Below are 27,234 nucleotides of genomic sequence, written 5' to 3'. Positions count from 1 at the left end.
GAGCAAGGAGAAAAGAATTAGAAAGGTGGAACCCTTGGACATAGCAAGGAGTGGACAAAGGAGAAGGAATCCATTTTAGAGACCTTCATAAGGGCAAAATTGGCTGGACAGCTGAATGAAAGCTTCTGGTAGGAAGACAGACTTTAGGCTTCTGCTTCCAAGATCAAAGGTGAGGATGGCAGAAATACTTTTTGATAGAGAAAAGCGTTAATTAAATGACTAGCTGACCCCCTAGTTAAACAACTAATACACAAAAAGTTATTTCCCCAGAAAAAAAGTGTTTCATGCCACAGGAATAAACATTTAAAACAGAGGGGAAATTTACTTAGAAAATTCAGGATTCTGAAGGTAGGTCATTTGGGCCATAATGAAGGTAAAGTGGTACAGGTATGATTTGTGTCTAGAGAAGGAAATAGTGCCAATATTTCATCCTAAGGAATTTGACTTTTATTTTTTACATAGTGAGGAGCCAGTGAAAGGGTAGTTTTGTGGCCTGAAAAAGAAAAGTCTCTCAGGTGGATAATTTTGAAAAGGACCAGACTGGCAATAAAAATGAAAACTATATAGTCCTAGCAATAGATGTTAAGTAAGTATGGAGAGGTGTATGAGCATTGAACAGATAAACTCTAAAGGACTTGGTATTAGGCACAGGTGACCAAATAGCTAGGGATCATCACTGCAGAAGGTTTTAGGAAAGAGGTAGTTAGACTTTGAACCTTTTGACTTAGATGATAAAGTCATTCCTGATAATGACAGAAGAGTATGAGTTCAATGTTGTGAGTGAAGAGAGAGAGCCTTCACTAGTCCTTGAATGTTGAAATAATAATGAGGAAAGTAATATACATCTTAACAGTAGTAGGGAAAGTTGAATCCTAGTGGCAGGAGTGTGGAGGCATGTACAGTATATTTTTGCAGCTGCCTAGAGGAAGATCATTTGCATCTGTACTAAATTGCTCAGTTGGAAAAAATGACTTCTGAGAGAGCGTCCTTGGTGAAAAAAATAGCAGGTCCTGTTGATGGATTAGTTTAGGGGCTTGTAATGGGAAGAGAAAAGACCCACCTGATATGGTTTCTGTCTTGGGAGATAGGCACCCATAGGACAAAAGGGCTTAGGATGAAAGAGGGATAAATTCATTTTGAAATATTTTGAGTTACTGATGGGACAATCAAGTAGAAGTCACCTGAAAGCAAATAGTAACCTGAAACTTTGTCTTATAAAATGTTAGAGTTGGGGGGAGAGATTTAGGAGTAAATAGGTTTACCAAATGCCGATAAATTTATAAAGGACTTTTGCAGAATGTCTGTAGTTTGAAAACTGATTAGCAGAAGAGATAAAAATATTCAATAAGATAGGAAGGTAAGTTTCATGCTATAGGAATGGAGAAGTATGAATTTTAAGAAGACGTTGTAACAATGAGGAATGCCCATTTAACTTAATGATACAGTAGTACCCCCTCATGCACGGTTGTACTTCATACAGTTTCGGTTACCTGCGGTCAACCTCAGTCTGAAAATATTAAATGGAAAATTTTAGAAGTAAACAATTCATAAGTTTTAAATTGTTTACCATTCTGAATAGCATAACGAAATGTCATGCCAACCTGCTCCGTCACACTGGGGTGTGAATCATCTATTTGTCCAGTGTATCCACTCTGTACATGCAGTACAAGAAGATATTTTGAGAAAGATCACATTCATATAACTTTTATTGCAGTATATTGTTATAAAGGCATACCTCAGAGATACTGCGGGTTTGGTTCCAGACCACCACAGTAAAGCAAGTCTCGCAGTGATCTTTTTGCTTGTGGTGAGTCTTGCCTTCAATTTGTAAAAATTTCAGTATCTGTGAAGTGCAATAAAGTCAAGAGCAATAAAATGAGGTATGCCTATAATTGTTCTTTTAGTAGTAGTTATTGTTATTAATCTCTTATTGTGTCTAATTTGTAAATTAAACTTTATCATAGGTCTGATAGATATGTACGTATAGGAAAAAACCGTGTACATGGGATTGGTACTATCCAAGGATTCAGGCATCCACTTGGGGTTTTGGAATGTATCTCCTGTGGGTAAGGGGGAACTACCGTACAAATAGTATTGGTGATCTTTAGAAGAGCAATTTCTACAGAAGTATGAGGACGCAAGCCACAGTGTATGAAGTTAAGGGAAATGAATATATGGAAGCTACAGCACATGAAGAGGAAGGTGATCTATGATAAAAAGAATAGCATGAAAAAATGCTTTATCTGTTTGAGATGGGAAGACCTGAGCAAATTTAAAAGTAGAAAGTAAGGACCCAAAGAAGAGAAGGTGTGGATACTAAAGGAATGAATACCTGGTGTAGCTGTAGTCCTGGAGAAGATAGGAAAGACTGTTGTTCAAGGCAAACATAGAAACATTAACTTTAGAAGGGGAAGCGAAACCTATCTTTGAAATTAGAGTGAAGAATGAGAAGAAAGGACAGATAAAAACAGGAAACGTGGAGTTGCTCCTATCATATCTGTTTTCTTTAATAAAGAAAATATAAGATCATCTTCTAGAGTTACTCTATTTTTAAGGACTAAATAAAATGTCATTGAGGACTTCTGTTGGAGAAAATAATGACTGTGAACTTACACAACTTTTGTGATCTTACTTCATGTGATATTACTCGTGATAAATAATAAGTATATCATATTTTTTCTTTTATTTCAGCAAAAAATCAGTTAGAATTCTGTTGTCATATGCTTCGAGGCACAATAGACCCAAAGGAGCCATCTACCTATGAATATGTGAAATTTATAGGAAATTTCAAATCTTTGAACAGTGGTGAGTTAAAATGCTTCTTTTACAATGTATTTCAGTCTGCATTATTTAAGCTGTTAATGACATAGATTTTGAACATCAGTAAAACTAGATTTTACTGGAGTAACTGATGATACGTATTTCCTTATTGTTTTAGTATCCACTTCAGCACACAATGGTTTTGAAGGAACTATACAACGCACACACAGGCTTTCTTATGAAGATAGAGTTTGTTTTGTAGCTACTGTCAGATTAGCTACACCTCAGTTCATTAAGGTATGTTTGTAATTTTATTTCCTAAAGAGGATTTGATTTCATATTATGAGAACCTTCTACATGTAATTTTTTTGTTTCCTGAATAACTGAAACTTTCTGTAGACATTAAAGATAGTGATGGCCATGAGTCTTTAAATATACATGATCATGATATTTTTGAAGCAAATAATGAGTTACCAAGGGACTCATTAAATTATATAATTAATTTTTAAATGTATATCCTTTGCAGTTCATCATTGTCCTGCTGTTTTGTAAAATTTGAGGATGCTTTTTTTTGTATAGTTCACAATCTGCATTATAGGGAACGGCCAAAAATCTGGGTAATTTTAAAGATTGTACTGAATCACCAGTTAGAAGATCTTAAACCAGTCTCACTCTACTTGTTTTGATCTTAGGAAATAATAGCAGTGGCTAAAGGGAAGTTATAATCATATTTGAGTATTATTAAGGAGACTATGGCCAGAATAGAAGATGGGTTAAAGGACATGGAGACTTATTTGCAGAGACACTATGGCAGTAATATGAGCCAGTGATGGGTCTAGAGTCTAAACTAAGACACTGAAGATGGAGGGGATCAAATAAATTTTCTTTAAACTTAGAAGGTAAAATTAAAAGGACATAGTAGTGGCCATTTAGATGGTGAAAAGTGAAAATGAAAGTATGTTGTGACTATTTCTAGACTGATGGCACAATATAGGTGTGCCTCCTAATGAGATGGAAAATTATTTTAACTGGGTCTGATGAGTAGGCAGTTAGTTCATTTTAGGACATACTGAGTTTGTGATGTGTGGGGACATCCAGGCAGTTAGAAATATAGAACTGTAATTCACAAGAGAGATCTGAATTCAGAATTAGGGTTTATAGGCATGTGATTGAATGGAGTAATGTATAGAGTAAGAAGTACTCCCCTAGAAGCCTGCATTTGTTTATTTCCACATCTTTAGTACTAGAAAATTAAAATGCATTAAAAATTGCTTGGGAGAAGTTACCTAATAATTACTTTTATGGCTAACAATATTTAGGATTTTTCTAAGGACAGAGAAAAGTATTTCTAAATTTTAATTATCAATTTATTTGTAGGAAATGTGCACTGTTGAAGAACCCAATGAAGAGTTTACATCTAGACATAGTTTAGAATGGAAATTTCTATTTCTAGATCACAGGTAACTCCATTTTTAAATATCACAAAAAGGTAGTAGTCATATTATATAAATGTTTAAATTAATGGATTTCAAGGACAAACTTTCTGATCAGGAAGATCAAGTCCATTATCCATTTTTTAAAAAACACAGGTTTCCCTTAAAATTGATTTCTAGTTGGAGTATTTATTATTATGGAAAAAGTTATAATATTGATTGTTTTATATGTAATTTAGGGCGCCACCCATAATAGGATATTTGCCATTTGAAGTTCTGGGAACATCAGGTTATGATTATTATCATGTGGATGACCTAGAAAATTTGGCAAAATGTCATGAGCACTGTAAGTAGACTTTAATCTTTCTGGTGATAATAACTTTTTAAAAATCATATAAACAACTATTAATAGAAGGTGGTAAAATACAGACTTAGGACCATTTTTGTATTTTTTTCTTTTTTGAAATATACCGGGAGATTTTACTTCATATGTATAACCAATCCAGTAGGAAATATAGATCAAGTTTAAATTGAATGTGTTCCTATTTTACATATTTCAGTCTGTAAGTACAGTTTTATAATATGGTGTGTAATAAACCTTGTTCTGAAGTTATAGCCTTACATTCTGGAGAGAAGTAGGTTCCTTTGAAAATTATAATAGTATGTCAAAATGTTAGAACACTATTCATAAATTTTGACTTACAGGCATATAAGCCTTTCTAGGAGATAGGTACATGTGTAAAGAATCTGTTAGAAAGCTCGTAGTGTGTGCTTAATGTTACTCGTTGTTACTGTTTTTAGCAGTAGAAGTATTAACATCTTATCGTGCCCTGCATTATTCTAAACAAATTATTTATATTATCTCCATTGTTAATCACCACAATTCTAGAAAGTAGATACTATTATCTCCACGAGTAAACTCAGACACAGCTAGGCTAAATAATTTACCCACAGTCCATAACTCATTGGTAGCAGCAACTGGCTTAGAGGGTAGACCTACCCCTTTACCATACACATGGTGTTTAGTCTTTGTTTCAGAGGTTTGTTTTAATGATAGGTTTTATTTGCTTTCCTTACATTCCTCCCAAAATTCTACCCTCTTGGGTGTCCTCTAAAATTTAATTAGCCACTTAAGATATTTTCATGATGTTTTAGGCTGATCTATACATGAAACCTCTCTATATGAAAATCAAGCAAGTTGTATAATAGCATCAACTATATGGAAGAGTTTTAGAGTAGTTAATTCAACACAAAAGAAAACATTATTCACTCCAGCTGATAATCAGAGCACTATGATGGCACACAGAGAGAGAAAGAGAAAGAGAGAAATAGGTAGATATTGATTCCTGACCAGCATTTCCTAAGGTTTGGTCCATTGAATACCAGTCCATTAAAATGGATTTTATAGTCAAAGAAGACTGGGAAACACTTCATAATCAATCCTACCCTTCCACCCCCAATCTTGACATGCATTAGCATACTGAAGGTTTTGAGAAGGTAAAATAAACCTACATAACAAAATTTCCCAAATTAACCATAAAACCTTCATTTTAGCTTAATATCCACTAAAAGGCTTCAAAACTTAACAATCTACAGAGAGTGTTTTGGGAAGTACTGCACTTATCAGTTACTTCAAACAATTAAGTTACTCTGATTTTGGTTAGTTGAGGTTTAGAATTAAATGCCTCAGAGATGGTGTACCCACCCAGGGTATGTACAGGTTGGAAAAAAAGTCAGGTGTGATTACTTATTGCTATTACCTTCAGTATATCTTGGCAGGAGGAAGTCAATCTGTAAATACTTTTTTCTTTAGTATTTGGAAATTCATTGTGTATGAAAAGTATCTAAGATTGGCAATACTTAGCTATACGTTGGGGACTGTAGAAGATAAGTTAATTGCTTGGGACCTTAAGCTATCTCTACAGAATAGCATTTTTATATAATGATATATATGTTTCTGAAAAGCCAGAAAAATGTATATATGCATTTATGTATGATAGCTTTGGCTAAAAAGCAGGTTCATAACTAATAAGAATCAAAAAATGTTTTTCTCTTTTCTTCTTAGTAATGCAGTATGGGAAAGGCAAATCATGTTATTACAGGTTCCTGACCAAAGGACAGCAGTGGATTTGGCTTCAAACTCATTATTATATCACTTACCATCAGTGGAACTCAAGGCCGGAGTTTATTGTTTGTACTCACACTGTAGTAAGGTAAATACTTTTACAGAATTTCTGAACTATAGAAACTTCCATAATGATTTTGACAATGAAATTTTTATGTATAACTTGTTAATGAACTATAAAGAGATTTCTCCCCCATTTTTGATACATAGTTTTAATATTATTAATTTCACTTTTAGACATTATATAAATAGAATGCAGGTATATAGAGATATATAGTTCTCAACATAAATTTTATGGTTTTGAGCAGAAGTTGTAACTGTCTTTTATGTACCAAAATCAATCATTTAGAAGGAAAACTGGAGTAGATAATCATACTCTTTATTTAATTACTCTTAATTTAAGAACTGTGCAGTTACATATTATTTACATTAGATACATAGAAAAATGCAATTTGAGTTAAGGTGATGCACTGTAGATACTTGTATGTTGTAGTTTTGTGTGGCTTATGGGAAATAGTCTGGAATTAGTAGTGAACAAGTAAGACATATAACAAACACTGAATGGGTGTACCTCTGCAGTATTTTAAGTAAACAATCAAACACTAAAATTCTATTTTTTTCATTTGTAGTTATGCAGAAGTTAGGGCTGAAAGACGACGAGAACTTGGCATTGAAGAGTCTCTTCCTGAGATAGCTGCTGACAAAGTATGTATCTTATAGATTTTAAAAATTATTTCACTTCTTCCCAGTGAAAGGAGAAGACTCAATAATTTATAGGAAAATTATTTTTGAACTATTTTATTTTCCCAATTGTGATAGGGTTATAAATTTACTATTTATTTTTATTTTAAATTTAATATTTTAAAACCTCATCTGCTTCTAAAAACGATTTGAAGGATCTGCTGTTCAGGGATAATTGGGTGAGATACATGTATGATCTCAGATTTAAACTACCTTTTATTAATCGCCTACAATGTGCCAGGCTCTGGCTAGGTTCTTTATATGAATTACAAAATGTCATTTATTCCTCAGACATTCTTATATGATAGGTAATGTCCCCACTTTTAAAATATTGAAACTGAGGCTTTAAGGGGTGGGCAGCGGAAGCCTCAAGACACATAGCTGGGAAATTACAGTTAGAATTTGAATTTTGGTTTTTCTTTTCATTATGTTAGATAGAAGTGTAGCGTACTATTTAACATAATGTGTTAGATAGTACATAGATAACTAACAGACAAATAGTTATCTATGTCTGTGTAACAAAACTTGATGTAAAAATAACACATTTATTATCTCCTAGTTTCTGTGATTAAGAATCCAGGTACGGTTTAGTTGGGACCTCTGGTTCAGAATTGGTCATGGAGCTGCAATCAAGGTGTCAGCCCAAGGTCTCTTACAACGTTGTAAATCAAGGTGTCAGTGGGGGCTATGGTCATCTCAAGGCTCAACTGGGGCAGAATCTGTTTCTAAGCTCAGTTTGGTTGTTGCAGGATCTGGTTCCTCATTGGCAGTTGGACTGAGGGCCTTGATTCCTTGTTGGCTGATAGCCAGAGGGCACCCTCAGTTCCTTTCCAGGTTGCCCTTTTCATCACAGCAAGTATGCAAAAAGATCCAAGGAGAGAAAACCCAGCAAGATGAAAGTCAGAGTCTTTTGTCATATAATCACAGAAGTGATACCACATCACTTTTGTCTATTCTGTACGTTAGAAGCAAATCACTAGGTCCAGCCTACACTCAAAGGGTGGGACTACCAGGGAGGGATACTGGGAGGCGTGTCAGAAGTCACCTGCCACAGGTATTTCTGACCTGCAGAAAACCGTGGCATGGGAAGAGTCAAGAATCTAAATAAAAAGTGAGGTAAATAGACAGCGTGCCAGGCAATAATATGGGGGGATATTGTTGAGTCATTCAGTTAACCTTATTACCTTTCATGTGCCAGGAAGTCCTACTGGACATGGCTAGATGCTGAGAATACAGCAGTGAATAACAAACAAGTTCTCTGCTCTCATGGATGCCACATAAAAGAATTGTTCCAAAGAGGCTTTGTATACATAGAGGAAGAAGATCCAGTATGTTTTATTTCATAAAATAAGTTTTCTGAGAAAAGTGCTTAAATCTGGGGTTCCAGGAAATGAGGACCATAATAGACGTATAGTAGTATTAATAATCAGATCCTGTTCCACCTTGTTTCTTCTTTTTCCCTCATGCTAGTTTCCAATCTTAGTAAATTCAACTAGCCCTGCTTTCAAAATATACTCCAGTTATGTCGGCTTTTTCACCATGTTTACTGTTACCATCATGATCCACCTGGAGTTTAGGGAAGGAGGTCCGTTTGAAACATGCTTTTGAGAAACTTCAACGTGTGGATGGTTTTGAAGCCACGGATCTAAATAAGGGTGATCAGCAAATGAATGGGTATAGAGAAGACGACCAGACTAAGCACTGGGGTGCTGCAGCATTAAGAGGCGAGGGAGACGAGGAGCAAGGCACAGAGGAGACCGAGTGGAAACAGGCAGTGAGACTGCAGAAGTAAAAGCAGGAAGCTAAGTTGTCCTAGAAGGCCCAAAAAGAAAGGGTGTCAGTGAGAAGTGAACAATCAGCTTTATCACATTCAGCTGAAATAGGTTAAGTTAGATGAGCACTGAGAATTGAGCATTGAGTTTACAGTATTTTCATTGATCAGTGAAAACACATTGGGTGGACTAGCAGTATGGGTGAAATCCTAATGAGAATGGGTTTAAAAGAGAATTTTCTGGGACAAGGAGAATGGTTTTACTACAATGAGGAGAGGCATGGGGCAGAGTGGGAAGAATAAGTGGGCTTAAAACAAGCTTTTGCTGTTTAAGGTAGGATAAATAGCATGTTTGTAAACTGATGGGAATGCTCTGAGAGAGAAGAATCGGTGATAGGAGAGATCAGGGTAGAAATGCTATAGCGATGTTCTTGAGCATGTGAGAGAAGATGGGATCTAGGCCACACATGGATGTGGGCTTAGCTAGTGGGGCAGATTATTCAACTGTAGAAAGGCTTGGTAAACTACGGCCTAAAGGCCAAATCTGCCCTTCTGCCTGGTTTGTAACACCCACAAGCTACAAATACCTAGTATGTTATTTTACATTTTAAAACATTTATTGGAATAATATTGGTTAATAAAATTATATGTTTCAATTATACAGCTCTGTAATACATCACCTGTATATCACATTGTGTGTTCACAATCCAGTCAGTTCTCCTTCCATCACCATACATTCAACCCCCTTACTACCTCGGCTTTCTCCCCTTTCTCTCTGGTAACCGCTAAACTCTTGTCTGTGTCTATGAGTTTTTGTCTTGTTTGTTTATTGCTTTCAGTTCTATATACCACATATGAGAGAAATCATATGGTTGTCAACTTCTTCTGTCTGACTTACTGTGCTTAGCATGATAATCTCAAGATCCATCTATGTTGTTGCAAGTGGCAGTATTTCATCTTTTCTTATGACCAAATAATATTCCACTGTATGTATATATGTACCACATCTTCTTTACCCATCGGACACTTCGGTTGTTTCCATGTCTTGGCCACTGTGAATAATGCTGCAGTGAACACTGGGGTACGCATATCTTTATTAAGGGAAAATGTTATCAGATTTTTTGAGGTAGATACCCAGAAGAGGGAATGCTTATATGGCAATTCCATTCTTTATTTTTTGAGGAATCTCCATACTGTTTTCCATAATGGCTGTAAAAATTTACATTCCCACCAGTGTATGAAGGTTCCTTTTATTCTGCAACCTCTTCAACACTTATTATTATTTGTTTTGTTGGTGATAGCCGTTCTGACAGGTGTGAAGTGGTATCTCATTGTGGTTTTGATTTGCATTTCTCTGATAGCTAGTGAAGTTGTGCATTTTTTCATAAATCTGTTGGCCGTTTGTATGTCTTCTTGGGAGAAGTGTTCTATTCATGTCCTCTGCCCATTTTTTAATTGGGTTGTTTTCTTTTGTTGTTGTTGAGTTGTATGAATTCCTTGTATATTTTGGATATTAGCCCCTTATCGGAGATGTTGTTTGCAAATATCTTCCCCCATTTGGTTGGTTGCCTCTTTGTTTTGTTGATGGTTTCTATTGCTATGCAGAAGATTTTTAGTTTGATACAGTCTCATTCATTTATTCTAGCTTTTACCTTCCTTGCCTTTGAGGTCAAATTCATAAAATCCTCTCTGAACCTAAGGTCAATAAGTTTAATACCTATGCTTTCTTCTATGCAATGTATATTGTTTCAGGTTTTATGTTTAGGTCTTTGATCCATTTTGAGTTAATTTTTGTATGTGGTGACAGATAGCAGTCTAATTTTATTCTTTTACAGGTGGCTTCCAATTTTCCCAGCACCATTTATTGAAGAGGCTTTCTTTTCTCCACTGTATGTTTTTGCCTCCTTTGTCGAAAATAATCTGCCCATATATATGTGGGTTTATTTCTGGGTTTTCAGTTCTATTTCATTGGTCTGTGTGTTTGTTTTTTCTGACAATACCATGCTGTTATGAGGATTGTCATTTTGTAGTTAAATTTGAATTGTGTGATACTTAGGGAGTGTGATACCGCTGGTCTTATTCTTTTATTCTCTGGATTGCTTTGGCTATTCCAGGTCTTTTGTTATTCCATAAAATATGATTTTTTGTTCTATTTCTTTAAAAAGTTCAATTGGGATTTTGATGGGGATTGCATTAAATCTGTATATTGCTTTGGACAATATGGCCATTTTGACTATGCTGATTCTCCTGATTCATGAACACGGGATATCTTTCCATTTCTTTATATCTTTTTCAGTTTCTTTTAATAATGTCTTATAGTTTTCAGTGTGTAGATTCTTTGTATCTTTTGTTTATTCCTAGGATTTTATTCTTTTTCTTGCAATTGCAAATGGAATTGTTTTTTTCATTTCTTTTTCTAAAATTTCATTTTTAGTATATAGAAATGCAGTGGATTTTTGTACAATGATTTTTGTATCCTGCAGCTTTACTGTATTTGTTTATTGTTTCTAATAATTTTTTGGTGGAGTATTTAGGGTTTTCTATATAAAGAATCATGTCATCTGCAAAAAGTCATAGTTTAACTTCTTCATTCCCAATTTGCGTGCCTTTGGTTTCTTTCTCTTGCCTGATTGCTCTGGCGAGGACTTCCAATACTATGTGAAATGACAGTGGTGACAGGAGGCAATCCTTTTCTTTTTCCTGATCTGAGAGGAAAAGCTTTCAGTTTTTCACCACTAAGTATGACATTAGCTGAGCGTTTGTCATATATGGCCTTTATTATGTTGAGGTAGTTTTCTTCTATACCCATTTTATTAAGTGTTTTAATCATGAATGGATAATATATCTTTTCAAATGCTTTTTCTGCATCAATTGACATGATCATATGATTTTTATCCTTTGTTTTGTTTATGTGATATATCAGATTGATTGATTTGTGTATAGTGAACCATCCTTGTGCTCCTGGGATGAACTCAACTTGATCGTGATGTATAATCTTTTAAATTTATGTTGTATTAAATTTGCTACTATTTTGTTTAGGATTTTTGCAAGTGTATTCATCAGAGATACTGATCTATAGTTTTGTTTTTCTGTGTTATCCTTACGAGGTTGTGGTATCAGGGTAATGTTAGCTTCATAAAATGAGTTAGGAAGCATTGCCTCTTCTTCAATTTTTTGGAAGAGCTTAAGGAGTACAGTGTTAAATCATCTTTGAATGTTTAGTAGAATTAACTAGTAAAGCCATCTGGTCCTGGACTTTTGCTTTTGGGAAGGTTTTGGATGATTGTTTCAATTTCCTTACTGTTGATTGGTCTATTTAGATTTTCCAGTTCTTCATGATTCAATCTAGGAAGGTTATACTCATGTTTTTAAGAACTTGTCTATTTCTTCCAGGTTATTGAATTTGGTGGCAGATAGTCTTTCATATTATTGTTATATGATCCTTATTTTGCAGTTGATCTCCAATTTCAAAGCATTGTAGTTAGAGAATACGCTTGGTATGATTTCAACTTCTTAAATTTGTTGAGGCTAGTTTTGTCTCTCAACATTTGGTCTATCCTTGAGAATGTTCCATGTACACTAGAAAACAATGTGCAGTCTGGTGTTCTAGGATGAAATGCTCTGTAAATGTCAATTTTATCTATTTGGTCTAATATGTCATTTAAGGCTGATATTTCCTTATTGAGTTTGTGTTTGGATGATCTGTTCATAGCTGTCAATGGCATATTTAGGTTCCCAACTATAATCATGTTTTTGTCAATTTCTCCCTTCAGTCCTGTTGGTAATTGCTTTGTATATTTTTTGGTGCTTCCTGATTGGTAGCATATATACAGAGGGTGCCCCCAAAATGTATACACATTTTAAGAAAGGAAAAAACATATTAAAATTGTAATACTCAATGTATACCAATAACAAAAGATGAATACAAGTCACGTTTGACTTCTGCAGTTTCTAGAGGTGCACAAAGTGGTTGCCATCAGCAACAAGACCCTTCTGATTACAGTGAACTACTGCTTGAGCAACGTTGACCAAAGTGTCCACCTGTGTACATTTTTTTTTTTTGGCATTCCCGGTATTGATAAGTGTACGTCTTCTTGATGTATTGTCCACTTTATCATTACGAAATGTCCATCTTTGTCTCTTTTTACCTTGAAATCTACTTCGTCTTACATAATTATGGCTATACCCACTTTTCTCTGGACACCATTCACTTGGAGTATCATTTTCTACCCTTTCACTTTGATCTGTATTTATCCTTGCCGCTGAGATGTGTCTCTTGAATACAGCATATGGTTGGGTTTTGTTTTTTAATCCAGTCTGCTACTCTGTGCCTTTTATTGGTGAGTTCAGTCTATTTACATTTAGTGTGTTATTGGTATGTAAAGATTTCCTATAGCCATTTTATGTTTTGTTTTGTGGTAGCTCAGTGTCTTCATTGTTTCTTTGCTCTTGTGTTTCTGTCTGTTATGTTAGTTCAGTGGTATTCTATGATTTTTTCCTTCTGTTTCCTCTTTTGTTATGTGTCTCAGTTCTGTATTGGGTTTTTGCATGGTACCATTAGGCTTATGCAAAAGAAAGTTTATACAGTAGTCTTTTTTCTTTTACATGCATCTTATTTCCATTCCACTTTATAAATTCAGACTTCTACTCCCTCCCCTTTTATGTTTCTGTTGTCTCACAAATTATCCCGATTTATGCTGTGAATTCATTTTCAAGTTACAGTAGCTATTATCTTCTCATTTTCTGTTTTTATTTCCTTTAACCTTTATGTTACATTTAAGTGTATAGTACCCTATTCTGAATAAGAGTTGCAATTTCCTGTTTCTGTCTATTAGTTATCTTACTCTTAGTTTTGTATTCTTTTGTCTTTTTGTTTCAGGTAGAATAACCCCCTTCATTATTTCCTGTAATACAGGCCTTGTGGAGAATTCCCTCAGCTTCTGTATGTCTGGAAAGGTCTTTATTTTTCCTTCCTATCTAAAGGATAACTTTGCTGGATGTATTATTCTTGTCTGGTAATTTATCTCTTTCAGTAATTTGACTATTTGATTCTACTCCCTCCTAGCTTTTAGAGTTTCTGCGGAAAGATCCAATGATAATCTAGTGGGATTTGCTTTATGGGTTACCATCTTTTCCCTGGCTGCCTTGAGATTTCATTCTTGGCCATTAATTTTTGAAAGTTTTAATATAATGTGCCTTGGAAAATCCTTTTGGGATTGAGATAATTAGGTGTTCTCTTTGCTCCTTGGATTTGAGGATCCAGTTCTTCCCATAGGTTTGTGAAGTTCTCGTCGACTATTTGTTTGAATAAATTCTCTGTTCCCCTCTTCTTCTGTTCTCCTTCACGTATGTATGCCCATCATTTTTATGTTGCTGTTTGTGGTGGAGTTAGATTGTTGTTGTAGAGTTTTTTTTTTTTAAATCACAAGTCTCTCTTCTTCCATCTGTGTCATTTCCAGATTTCTGTCTTTGATATTTCCTAAGCTCACTGTTTCATCATTTCTTTTATTGCGTTCTTCAGCTCCAGATTATGTTTTTGGTTCTTTGTTAACATTTCAATCTCTTTGGTAAAGTATTGCTTTTGTTTATTAATTTTACTTCTGAGTATATTAAACTGCCTATCTAAGTTTTCTTGCATCTCATTGAGTTTCTTCACAACTGCAATCTTGAATTCTCTGTCATTCAAGTCACACCTTTCCATGTCTTTAAGTTTATTTTCTGGAGATTTTTCATTTTATTTCTGAGCTGCCATCTTACCTTGGTTGTTTATGGTATTTTTTTTCTTTGCCTAGGCATTTATGGGAATGAACTCTGCTTTTTCTTTTTCTTTTTTTCCAAATAGGGATACCTCCCTAACAGGTTGATAAGAAGAGGTTTGTCTTCTGTTTTCCAGTAGGTGGCGCAGAAGCGCAAGTGTTTTAGTTTCTCTTGCGTTGCTCTGACTTCTTGAATCTCTGCCTTGTATTCCCTGGGGAGGTAGGCCTCTCTCTGACCAGGAGACCTTGGTCTCACTCCGGGCACCAGCCCCATGGGAAAATGTGGTGGGCGATGATGTTTAGAGTCCCTGAAATCCCGGTGCTGCCGTGGCAGTCAGATGCAGTGCTGCAGTGCCTGAGCCGTCCCAGGTGCCCCTGCTGGGATCAGCCGTGAAGGGTGGGGGTGAGGTGGGCTGGAAGAGGCCACTTGTGTGTTTGTGGCTTTGTTCTCCTCCCAGTGACAGAGACTGCTAGACCTCAGCTGCCGTGCCTCTGTATTTCTACCCCTGTCTCTGGGATTAGCCAGTGTGGGTCTGCTGTTCAGGAACTATGTCCAGTTCCCAGGGTTGTAGATATTCTGCTCTTTAACCCAACAATCACTGCTACAGTTTTTTCTGGGGCTCGCTGCTAGCTGCAGGAGGGTGCAAAGAGGCAAGTTCTGGTAGTGTTGGGGGCCGCGGCCAGGCTCCGTGGCTTTGTTTTCTGCCTGGCAATGGCAGCTGCCGCACATCTGTATTCAGTCTCTGCCCCATCACTGGATTCAGACATAATGTTTGCTGAGCATTCAGGCAGGAATGCTTAAGGCTACAGAGAGTAGACCTGCAACCTGAATCCTTCTCACTCCCAGGGCCCACAGTGAGCTCTGGGCTGCGGCCACGGCACCTGTCTCGGGTCTTCTCCCTTCCCTCCTCCCCTGTTCACCCCAATTCACCCACCTTCAGATATCTGGGTGGATGAATCTCTCAGCCGTGTGTGTTGGGCAGGGAATCTTTTGTTGAATTACAGCTGTTCAATTTGTAACTTCAAGGGGAGAAATCAGGGGAACCCTTCACACTGCTGTGCTTCTGACATCACATGTTTTTAAGTGGTTGAAAAATAATCAAAAGAAGAAGAATGTTTTGTAACACATGAAAATTTTATCATCAAATTCCACAGTCTCATTCAATTGTTTGTATATTGACTATGGCTGCTTTTGTACTACCACAGCAGAGTTGAGTAGTTGTGACAGAGACTCTAAGCCTAAAGGATTGACAGTCTGCCCCTTACAGGGAAAGTGTGCTGATTCCTGATCTCTGGTTGCAGGAAGAAAGGTAGGATGTGAGTACAGATGCTGGTAGGCACGTTGATAGAATAGTGGGAGCTTGTAGCAGTACTTGTCAGTGAGATAGGAGCAGAGTTACCAAGTAAGAATGAGGTTAGGAGAGGAGTTGTTGGAGGTTTGAGAAGAGAGGAACAAGTTTTAAATGGCTGTCTAGGAGAGTAGGAAAGGGAATGGGCAAAGGAATTTTAGTCCTTCTGGCAGGCAGGGTTAAGAGCCCACTTGAGGTTCCTGGTCATTAATTTAAAGAGAACAGTCACCATGTTGTGTTTCTATAGCTATGTTCAGCTCTGCAGGAACAGATTAGAATAGGTTAAAAATCCAGTTTAACCAGTATTGGAATTTTTCCAAGGGTGTGTGGTAAAGGGAGATAGGAACAAGGGAGTTGAAGATGCACACAAGGGCTTGGTTACGATGAAAAAGCATGAATATAAGCTGGTAAAGAGGGGAGAGAAGACAGAGTATTGTGAAAATGTGGTAGAATCAATGTGTTTTAGGTCCTACCAAAGGATCACTGGAGTTGGCATACTAAAGGAAATGTGTAAGAAGTATGGGAAATGGTGGTCAAAGAGCAGGATGTTTGAAATTGAAATTATGGAAGGTTTATTCTTATTGGCAATGACTGGGTCTGGGGTATAACTATAAGAATTAGGGACCACAGGACATTAGGGAAGAGAGAAGTCATGGTGCTGAATATGTGAATGTTGCTAACTTTGGAATTAAGAATTAGTGAGGGGAATACTGAGCCAGGAGCTGAATTTTAATTTGGGTACTTAGGAGGAGTGACTTTATAAGGACAGCAGATGACTGCAACAGTGAGAGATAGTGAGTTATGTAGAGTGGTAATGCAAGGTCCAAAGCTGGGAGTTTTGGGAAAGGAAGAAGGAAAAATTCTCTGGAAAGAGCAGTAGTAGGACTTCTCCCTCCAAGCTGCGGTTTAGGGTTGTAAGAGAGAAAACAGCCACCGTTTAGGAGATAGAGCTACAAGGAAAGTGGCATCCTCTGGGGAGATCTGAGTTTTAGTTCGAGCAAGCCAGTGAGGAATATGCAGAGATGAGGTTAAGAATACAGGAAACTTTGCTGATTATGGTTCTTGAAGGCGGGCAGAAGGGTTTCTGAAGCGGGGAGGCAGTGGGAGATGGAGACAAAATAGAGGATGTGAAGAGCAATTAGAGTGCAGGCGATAAGGCATTGTGTCCCATCATCCTTTTTTTCACCTTTATGGTATGAGTAACTTTGAAAACTTTGAATATTGTTTATTCATGTGTGTATATGTATGTATACAGATATGTTCCCCCTTCTATGTAGTGTGCCTGAAATAACAGAGATGTGTTTCTTATTCACCGGTACATAGGCCCTGTATGTGGTACTTTTCTCTATCATAATGAGAAGAGAAGATTGAGTATATTATCACAGTATACCTGCTGTATTAGCAGCTAGAATTACATATTTCATGGTGGCAGGTGTTCTGTTCTCATCTGTATAAGGCGAGGCTGTCAGTTGAGAGAGGGAGACAGTGGTTTAAGAACAATGGAAAAACGTATGGAATAATTGTGAAGAGTAGGGTAGTGAAGCCACCAGAAAAACGTAATGCTTCTTCCTAGTATTGAGTGTCCATTTTCAGATGGTGATCATTTTAGATTGACTATAATTGTTTCTACAGGAACATTTGAACAAGTGAGCTGGAAGGATAGATTAGGAAAGTATGGTTTAAAGTGGGATTTTTATTTTTTATTTCTAGAGGTGCTACAATAACTGGTAATGACAAGGCGTAGAGATTGAATGACTGAAGTAGAATAGAAGAAAAAATTATTGGAGATGAGGAGTTCCTAGAAAGCAGAGAGACCAGGACAGGCTATTGGATGAATCATCCATGTGGATATTGAAATTCTATAGAAAGGTCAGAGTTGGAGTGAAGAAGATTTTGAGCAAATACTGAGTTCCAAAGATGCTTACAGTACCTTGTCTATAAGCTAAAGTGTTGTCTTTATTCTGTTGTTTCTGTTATTTACACTTTTTTATTTTAATATGGCAAAATATACATAACAAAATTTACCATTTTAAGTATACAGTTCAGTGGCGTTAAGTACATTCACACGTGTACAGCCATCACTACCATCCATCACCAAAGCTTTTTCATCTTCCCAAACTGAAACTCTATACTCGTACCCATTAAACAGTGACTCCTCGTTTCCTCCTCCCTCAAACCCCTGGCAGCCACTAATCTACTTTCTGACTCTGTTAATTTGACTCCTGTAGGTACCTCATATTAAGTGTAATCGTACAGTATTTGTCCTCATGTGACTGGCTTTTTTATACTTGGCCTAACGTCATCAGGATTCATCCATGTTGTAGCGTGTGTCAAAATTTCCTTTTTAAGGTTGAGTAATATTTCACTGTGTGTATATGCCACCTTTTGTTTATCCATTTATCCATTGATGGACGCTTGGATTGCATCCATCTTTCGGCTATTGTGAATAATGCTGCTATGAACATGGGTGTACAAATATTCTTGGAGTCCCTGTTTCCAACTTTTTTGAGCGTATACCCAGAAATGGAATTGCTGGATCATGTCATAATTTTATTTTTAATTTTTTAAGGAACCATCATATTGTTTTCCATAGTAGCTGCATTAGTTTACTCATACATTCCCACCAGTAATGCACAAGGGTTCCAGTTTTTCCACCAAATGTTGCTTATTTTCTGTGCGTGTGTGCGTGTGTGTTGATAATAGCCATTCTGATGGAACTAGTATCTCATTGTGGTTTTGATTTGTGTTTCCCTAATGATTGTTGATATTGAGCATCTTTTCATGTGTTTATTGATTATTTGAATATCCTCTTTGGAGAAATGTCTGTAAGACCTTTGCTGGTTTTTTAATTGGATTGTTTCGTGTTTTATTTTTTTGGTGTTGAATTGTAGAAGTTCTTTATATATTCTGGGTATTAATTTCTTATCAGCTATATGATTTGCTGCAAGTGTTTTGTCCCATCCATGGGTTGCCTTTCCACTCAGGTATACTGTCCTCTGATGCACTTTTATTGCTTGTTCTTTTAATGTCATATTCCAGAAATCATTGCCCAATCCAGTGTCATGAAGCTTTTCCCCTTCTAAAAGTTTTATAGTTTTAATTCTTATGTTTAGGTCTTTGATCCATTTTGAGTTAATTTTTGTATATGGTAATAGTCCACCTTCATTCTTTTGCATCTGTTGGGTTTTTAAATTGAGAATGAACCCAAAACTTTTGGCTCTAAAAAATAAATTTTCATTTATTTAATATGTACCCAGATACTGCTTTGTTGGGTTGAAAACTGATTTGGGTGAGGAGAGTTTAGCAGGCAATATTGGTAATTTGGGATCTCTGAATTGAACCACAAGAAAACATTTATTTCACTTTCTCCTTAGAGCCAAGATTCTGGGTCTGATAATCGTATAAACACAGTCAGTCTCAAGGAAGCATTGGAAAGGTTCGATCACAGCCCAACCCCTTCTGCTTCCTCCCGGAGTTCAAGAAAATCATCTCACACAGCTGTCTCAGACCCTTCCTGTGAGTACTCTAGCTTGAATGCAGGCTTCCTTTAAAGAGAATGTTTCTAAATTGTGTTACTGGTATCAGCATTTTTCATCAAATGCTACTTCAAAATAAGTTTTTACATTTCTGAAATACATTAATCTTTCCAGTAAGAGGCACATTGCTCACATTTAGCAAAGAATTAAGTTTACAAAGTCTCTAAAATATGTAGGTAGTAAGTAATGTTGTTATTGTTTTTAATCATCCCTCAAAAAGAAAGCAAAACTATTCCTTTTTTTTACTGGTAGAGCCAGTAAGTATTTTTAACTTTGCTTTTTGAATATGTTTTAAGTGTCTTATATTTATGAAGACTGGCATAATTAGCAGTTAATTATTTTTTTTTTAAAGATTTTATTGGGGAAGGGGAACAGGACTTTATTGGGGAAACAGTGTGTACTTCCAGGACTTTTTTTTTTTTCCAAGTCAAGTTGTCCTTTCAATCTTAGTTTTGGAGGGCGCAGCTCAGCTCCAGGTCCAGTTGCTGTTTTTAGTTGCAGGAGGCGTAGCCCACCATTCCTTGCTGGAGTCAAACCGGCAACCTTGTGGTTGAGAGCCCACTGGCCCATGTGGGAATTGAACCGGCAGCCTTTGGAGTTAGGAGCACGGAGCTCCAATCCTCTGAGCCACCGGGCCAGCCCTCAATTATTATAGTAACATTTTTTAAGAGTTACTTTTATTTCTTGGTATTAAAAGTACATATAATAAGAAGTAAAGGAGTTGTGATGAACTACTCAACATTGTGGGTAGTATGTCAAAGAGGTTAAATACAGGATTTTTGATATTCCCCCTATTATATCTCTTTTTTTAAAAAAATTATTTTACTGTGGTAAGAACACTTAAAATGAAATCTACCGTCTTAAATTTTTAAGTGTACAATACGTTCTTGTTGCCAATAGGTACAATGTTGTACTGCAGATCTCTCGAGTTCATTCATTTTGCTTAACTGTGACTTTATGCCCACTGATTAGTCTCCACTAACCCGCCACCCCCAGCCCTTGGCAATCATGCTTCTGTTTGATTCAATGAATTGATTATTTTAGATACCTCGTATAATGCAGTGATACATTACTTGTCTCTCTGCCATTGGCCTATTTTACTTAGCCTGATGTCCTCAGGGTTCATCCATGTTACCATATATTGCAGAATTTCCTTTTATTTTTAAGATTAGATAGTATTCCATTGTATGTATATACAATATATTTTTTCATTCATCTGTCGATGGACATTTAGGTTGTTTCAACATCTTGGCTATTTGTGAATAGTTCTACAATGAACATAGTGCTAATCTTTTCGAAATTTGATTTCAGTTCTTTTGGGTAAATACTCAGAAGTGGGAGTTCTAGTTCATATGGTAGTTTCTATTAATTTTCTGTGAAACCTCCATCCTGTTTTCCACAGTGGCTGCACTGCTTTGTATCCCCACTAAGAGTTTGCAAGAGTTCCAATTTCTCCACATTTTTGCCAATACTTGTCTTTTGTCTTTTGGGTGGTAGCCATCCTGACAGGTGTGAGGTGGTATCTCATTGTGGTTTTGATTTGCATTTCCCTGATGATTTGTGATATTGAACGTTTTTTCATTTACCAGTTGGCCTTTTGTATGTTTTCTTAGCAGAAACGTCTGTACAAGTCCTTAGGCCATTTTTTAATTGAATGATTAGCTTTTTTATTATAGAGTTCTAGGAGTCGTAACCATTTTTATATTCAAAGTTTTCCTATTTCAAATAGTTCTTTGTCCTTAAAAAAGAAGTAATTAAAATGAATCAGCTTATCATTGTAGACTTTACTTTTATTGAATAATTTAGAAAAACAACTCAAGGATCTTTTTTTATTCACTGAAATGCATTTTGAGATTCATCTTTGAAAACTGTGTTTTATACAGTAGCTGATGCTGTTCTGTTTTTGTTCACTAATCTCAGCAACACCAACAAAGATCCCAACGGATACTAGCACTCCTCCTAGACAGCATTTACAAGCTCATGAAAAGATGGCACAAAGGAGGTCATCATTCAGTAATCAGGTAAACTATTTAGTTAGTGTTCTTCTGAATGAAGATTGATTAAAAGGGAAAAAAAGTCGTGTGAATTTTCAGAAATTCATTGATTCATTATCTCTTTCTGTAAATATCAAAATAGTTGTTGATATATAACACTTACTTGAGATCTTTTTTTGTGAAATAGTTGTCAAATATATCAGGCCTTTTTTTTTTTCAAGTAACATGTTAGATACTTTTTTCAATTATTAAAAGCTGATAATTTACAGCCATTCTCATGTTATATAAGTTTAAATACCAATCACTTTCAGTTAAATCCCGTCACCTTTTATTGAGAGCCCACGCAGGGTAATGTGGCAGATGCTGTAGAAGATGAAAGCATAAATAGGGAACAAGCGTTTTCATTGTAGAGGGGGAGACATGCCTATACTGAACTGAAAAAGTAGGAGGCAAGTTAGTTAGTTCTAAAGATATCAGAGTGATATTTCTGGTGGAAGTACTCATGTATGGGAATGATCGTCACTCCAGTGTTGTTTTTTATTTTGCTTCTAGTCGATAAATTCCCAGTGTATTGGTCAATCATTAACACAGCCAGTGATGTCTCAAGCCACACATTTACCAGTTCCACAAGGCATGTCCCAGGTATTTTTGTTTGTTTGTTTATTTCAGTTGAGTATTTTGAAATGATAAATTGTTTTTAAGGTAATAAAGACTTTTTTTAAAGAACTTTCTTACAGATACAGTGAATCTCAACTGTGGGCATTTAGAATGTCTGGGGATATTTTCGATCGTCTTTGTTTTGCGTGTACCACTAGCCCTTAGTTCGGTAGGCAAAGGCCAGGGATACTAATTGTTTTTCACGATGCATGACAGTTTTGCACAACAGAGAACTACCCTGCTTAATATGTTATAACACTATCTTTGAGAAATACCACAAACAGTAATATGTTAAAGATGAAATATAGCTTTTCATTCTGTTCTTCCTATGGATTTTGGAAGGATCAAGTAATTTTATTCATACAGTCTTCATTTGTTTATATATAGAACGTTTATTGAGTTCCTTGTACGTATCAGATATTGCAGGACTTCGCAGTACAAATATACTATATAATATCTGTACTAAATATAATATCTGTACTAACAGGCTTTATTACAATGACGGCGAACTAAAATGCAGTATATAGTCTATGCTCAAAGTATCTAGGCTTATAGGTGCACACATTAATTGGACACCTGTTGCAGCCTGAGGAAATGAAGGGACACTTCGGGAAGAAGTTTTGCTTGGGCTGAGATCTGAAGGAGGCCTAAATGTAGAAAAAAGCCAAGACAAAAGAGAAGTATTACAAAAGTGACATGAAATGGCTTTTGATTATAACTTCCCAACTTGTAATTTATGACTCTGCACTCATTCAGTGTCTCAAACAGTAAAAATATTAGTAGTAAAAATAATCCAAAATTTTGTTTTGTTATTAAATATACCTTCACTTAAAAGTATCTTATTTTCAAATAATGATAGTTAACAGCCAGTGATGTCTCATGCCACACATTTACCACAAGGCATGTCCCAGGTATTTTTGTGTGTTTATTTCAGTTGAGTATTTTGAAATGATAAATTGTTTTTAAGGTAATACAGATTTTCTTAAAAGAACTTTCTTACAGATACAGTGAATCTCAACTGTCTCAGAATGTCTGGGGATATTTTCGATCGTCTTTGTTTTGCGTGTACCACTAGCCCTTAGTTCGGTAGGCAAAGGCCAGGGATACTAATTGTTTTTCACGATGCATGACAGTTTTGCACAACAGAGAACTACCCTGCTTAATATGTTATAACACAATATAAAAACAATATTTTTCTAAAAATACCTTTTCTTATATGGTTATTATTTAAATTATACATATGACACTTATACAGATATATTGAGAATGTAATAAATTTCCTGAACATTGTAATTTTGACTTCTAGCAACATATGATCATGTAAGATGTTTCTAATAGCACTATATTATTAAATATTATATGTACTTTTAACAGTTTTTATCGAGTCCTCAAATCCTTTTTATTCTGAAAGTTAACAGAATTTTTATGCGAATATTTACACATACTTTCAATATTATTAGTTCATTAATCTCAAGATACTGAATAGGTATTTAACATTTTAAAGGTATATTTTCATGGAATAAGTAATGTCAAAATGTTAGTAAGTATTGAAATTTCGTATTTTGTTCAGTGATAGAGCCAAACACTCTGCCTCTTAGTTCTGTTTCCTGTTATTCTGCCTTCTGTTTGTCTTTATTTTTTTATTTGTATTTAACAGAAGTCCTTTAAGTGGTGACAATGTTGTTATCCAAAGGTATATTTTAGTTTGGGTAAAATATATTTGTATGACATAAATATAACATTTTGAATAATATTAAAGAATAAAGGGATGAGAGAGTTTAGGTACTAAATATTTTCTTTTGTAATATATGATATGGACTGGTGATTATCAACTTCAGAAGTCAGAATTGTGTACTTTAAAAAGTCATATTCAGTATCCTCAGTACAAACTTCTAAAGTAGAGTAAAAAAGCTTTTGGGGGACATTTCTCACTTTTGAATGCAGTTCACTCTGGGAGACTAAGGCTAAGACAGATTTCCAATAAAGTGAAATTCTTCCTGCTCTTATACTGTGTCCTGTGCTGAATATTCATGGAAATAATTAAAAGAGCCTGTATAGACTTAACTGGTGAATCCCTAGATGTGGTTAAATATCAAGCAGTAGTAAATTTCAAATAGAAGCTGCTAGTGACGCAGGTAAAATGTGGAGAAATAAGTGAAATTGAAAACAGTGGAAGTAGAATAACTGTTTTCATTCACATATGTATTCATTCATTTGTAATTGCTAAGTCTTTAAGAACCTATGTTTTATAATTTCTGAGAACAGTTTCATTTAAAAATATTAGAAAAATATTATGATAGGTTATCTGTCATGTTTTTGTAACTTTCTAATGATGTGCACAAAGAAGACATTCAAATGACAGAATTTAATATGAATAACTCGAGGTGCCCACTACTTTCACAGTTGTTTAAGGGTAGAAATGAAGGGTAGAACTTGTTCTAGCAAGTAGTAGGGCCACAGTATGAGCTCAGGTCTTTTAATGCCAGTGAGTACTTGTAATCAGTCAACATTCAGTCAGAAGTCAGAAGCCATACCAGAAATTTGAACAAGCGTAATATAAAAAATTATTAACTGGCAACAGGTATTAACTACTCTAAATTCTAAAGACTACAGGGATAACAGGTGTAGAGAGCAGCCCTAACCACAGTAAAGGGGAGAGTACCCAAGGAAGGAACAGTTTGGAAGACTCCCCTGACCCTCCACACTCCGGCTCTTCCAGGCCAGGCCGAGATTCAGATCCTGGGGCAGGTGTGACTATAGCCACTGGATGTAGAGAAGTTCGCTGAGGTGCCACAGACTAGGTAGGGCTGGAGAGCAGGATTTTACCTGCTAGGGTACCAATAAAATTTGCTGAGCTGCCATTAGGATGCTAGTGACACTAGAAAACCACCTGCTGGGATGCTGGTGACTCTCACTAGGAAGCTACCCACTGGCATAAGAGTAAAAAGAAAAGCACCAAAATCAGAAGAATAAGCACTTCCCTTTGCAGAATCCCTTTAGCACCGTCAACTGACGTGACTAAGTTTATGCCTCTGGCAAAAGATAAATATTTATAGAGTCCAGCTCCAGTATCACAAAGCCCAGCAAAAATGGGTGAATTAGCTGAGAGGCAATAGGTTGACAACTGGCATAACATCCTTAGCTCATGATACGCTGCTTACTATTCACATTGCAAAATTAAGAGGAATAAGTAATTCTAAAATATATTACACTTTTTCCATACATGGTGCTTCAGTTTCAGTTCTCAGCTCAATTAGGAGCCATGCAGCATCTGAAAGACCAATTGGAGCAACGAACACGGATGATAGAGGCAAATATTCATCGACAGCAAGAAGAATTAAGAAAAATTCAAGAACAACTTCAAATGGTCCATGGTCAAGGCCTGCAGGTAAGTTATTACTATATTTGATTCAAACAAAGCATGCCATTCACCTTTTGGTTTCTTAGGAAAATTGACTATTCTTAATTAAAAACGAGATGCAAGAGATAATAAATACTCATTGGTTACCTACTCAGTATGATTGCATTTACAGTCTCTAAAGATAATTCATTCTTAAGAGTACTTTCATCAATCAGCATCCTTCTTTGTCCAGATAAGAGTCATCTTTTAGCAGTTCAATTTTTAGTAAGCTTAAATCCATAATATAAAAATTATATTTACATAGACTTTTAGGTATGTATAGGTACAGAATTTACAAATCATCCGTCATTGTTTTAGTAAAATGCGAGTAGGTATAATTTGATAGTTTTGGTTGGTCAACTAGCAAGGCCACTCTAAAGTTGTGTCTGTTAGAGGAGATGAGGACTTTGGTAAGGGAAATGTTAAGTGAAAACTACTTCCCCCTAATGGCATAAGTTATAGATGATAAGTGCTGCAGAGGTGCCTTGTAGAAAGCAGCGAGTAGCACTGAGTTAGGGTAATGTTAGCTTATAAAACAAATAATCTCCAACACGTAAAATACTCAAGCAAGGAAAGAGTTTGAAATTTGTAACACTTTCTAACAATTGCAAACATGACTAGAGGAATGATTCTGATGTATGTTTTATTAAGTAATTATTGCTAATTGTTCATTCAGAATGACATAGTCTTGTTATTTGCTTTTTAAACTTTGTAGCTTGTTTTACTTTTTTTTTTAATGCTCTCATTCTTCTCTTTTTATTCTACAAAGCTCATTTTAATGTAATCTTTATTTTTAAAGATGTTTTTACAACAATCAACCCCTGGGTTGAATTTTGGTTCTGTTCAACTTTCTTCTGGAAATTCATCTAACATCCAGCAACTTGCACCTATAAATATGCAAGGCCAGGTTGTTCAAACTAACCAAATTCAAAGTGGAATGAATACTGGACATATTGGCACAACTCAGCATATGATACAACAGCACACTTTACAAACTACATCAAATCAGGTAATGTTATTGAGTACAGTGGATTATGGAATGTTCAGTGATTGAAATGTATACTATTGCTGAAACAAAAATAAAGCTCTATCTTGAACAATACCATATTTAAAATTTAATAGCAATAATTAGAAAGTATAGTATTGAGAGTGATTATTAAAATATTTTGTGCAAAATTGTTGTGAAACTGTTGAATGAAAAATGATTTCAATATTTTGACATTTAAAAAATGTTGCAATTTTAAAAAAAATGGACATATATGACTACTTCTATGTGTTCAAAAGGTTTGACTTGCAAAAGGTGCTGGCCAGGCAACATGTTACCATATGTGAAGAATAAATTGTTGGAGCAATGATGGTTTAATCAATATTCCAGGAAATTTTGGTAATTGGTGTACATCTGTGACTTTAATAAATTCCAGGGATTCAAATGGAATATATAAAAATGTCTAACATCAGTCACTCACTTTGGCCATTTAACAGAAATTCTTTATGTATATTTATATCATCACTGTTAAGATTATGCTTCTTTTTTCTAAAGTCATAACATACCTTCCAGCAAATATTGAAGACTAATTCATTCTCAGTTACTACAAGTCATGCCTTTGTCAGATTTCTTCCAGAGTATTATGTCCTGCCACTTCTTTTTCTGTCATGTCAACTATTGTTAGAATGATGTAGAAGCATACTTCCTGATGTAAATTGTTTCAGTC

The 27,234-nt window shown here is 35.7% G+C and overlaps 1 protein-coding gene across 19 annotated transcripts in view; it reads left to right on the top strand.

The window, feature by feature from the left end:
- CLOCK (clock circadian regulator) overlaps positions 1 to 27,234 on the top strand; it is a 125,214-nt gene that overhangs the window by 87,221 nt on the left and 10,759 nt on the right. For all 19 annotated transcript variants that reach the window (XM_081054370.1, XM_081054380.1, XM_081054371.1 and 16 more), the window contains 11 exons: positions 2,692 to 2,805; positions 2,939 to 3,057; positions 4,138 to 4,220; positions 4,433 to 4,539; positions 6,259 to 6,406; positions 6,948 to 7,023; positions 19,310 to 19,451; positions 21,392 to 21,492; positions 22,018 to 22,107; positions 25,358 to 25,510; positions 26,322 to 26,531. In XM_081054370.1, coding sequence (XP_080910496.1) covers positions 2,692 to 2,805; positions 2,939 to 3,057; positions 4,138 to 4,220; positions 4,433 to 4,539; positions 6,259 to 6,406; positions 6,948 to 7,023; positions 19,310 to 19,451; positions 21,392 to 21,492; positions 22,018 to 22,107; positions 25,358 to 25,510; positions 26,322 to 26,531 — 1,343 coding nt within the window. The remainder of the gene's footprint in view (positions 1 to 2,691; positions 2,806 to 2,938; positions 3,058 to 4,137; positions 4,221 to 4,432; positions 4,540 to 6,258; positions 6,407 to 6,947; positions 7,024 to 19,309; positions 19,452 to 21,391; positions 21,493 to 22,017; positions 22,108 to 25,357; positions 25,511 to 26,321; positions 26,532 to 27,234) is intronic.

This window comes from Rhinolophus hipposideros (assembly GCF_964194185.1).
Source record: "Rhinolophus hipposideros genome assembly, chromosome: 1".
NCBI classification, from domain to species: Eukaryota; Metazoa; Chordata; class Mammalia; order Chiroptera; family Rhinolophidae; genus Rhinolophus; species Rhinolophus hipposideros.
Note: the sequence above shows the minus strand (reverse complement) of the source record. Positions and strands in the feature narration are given on the sequence as shown.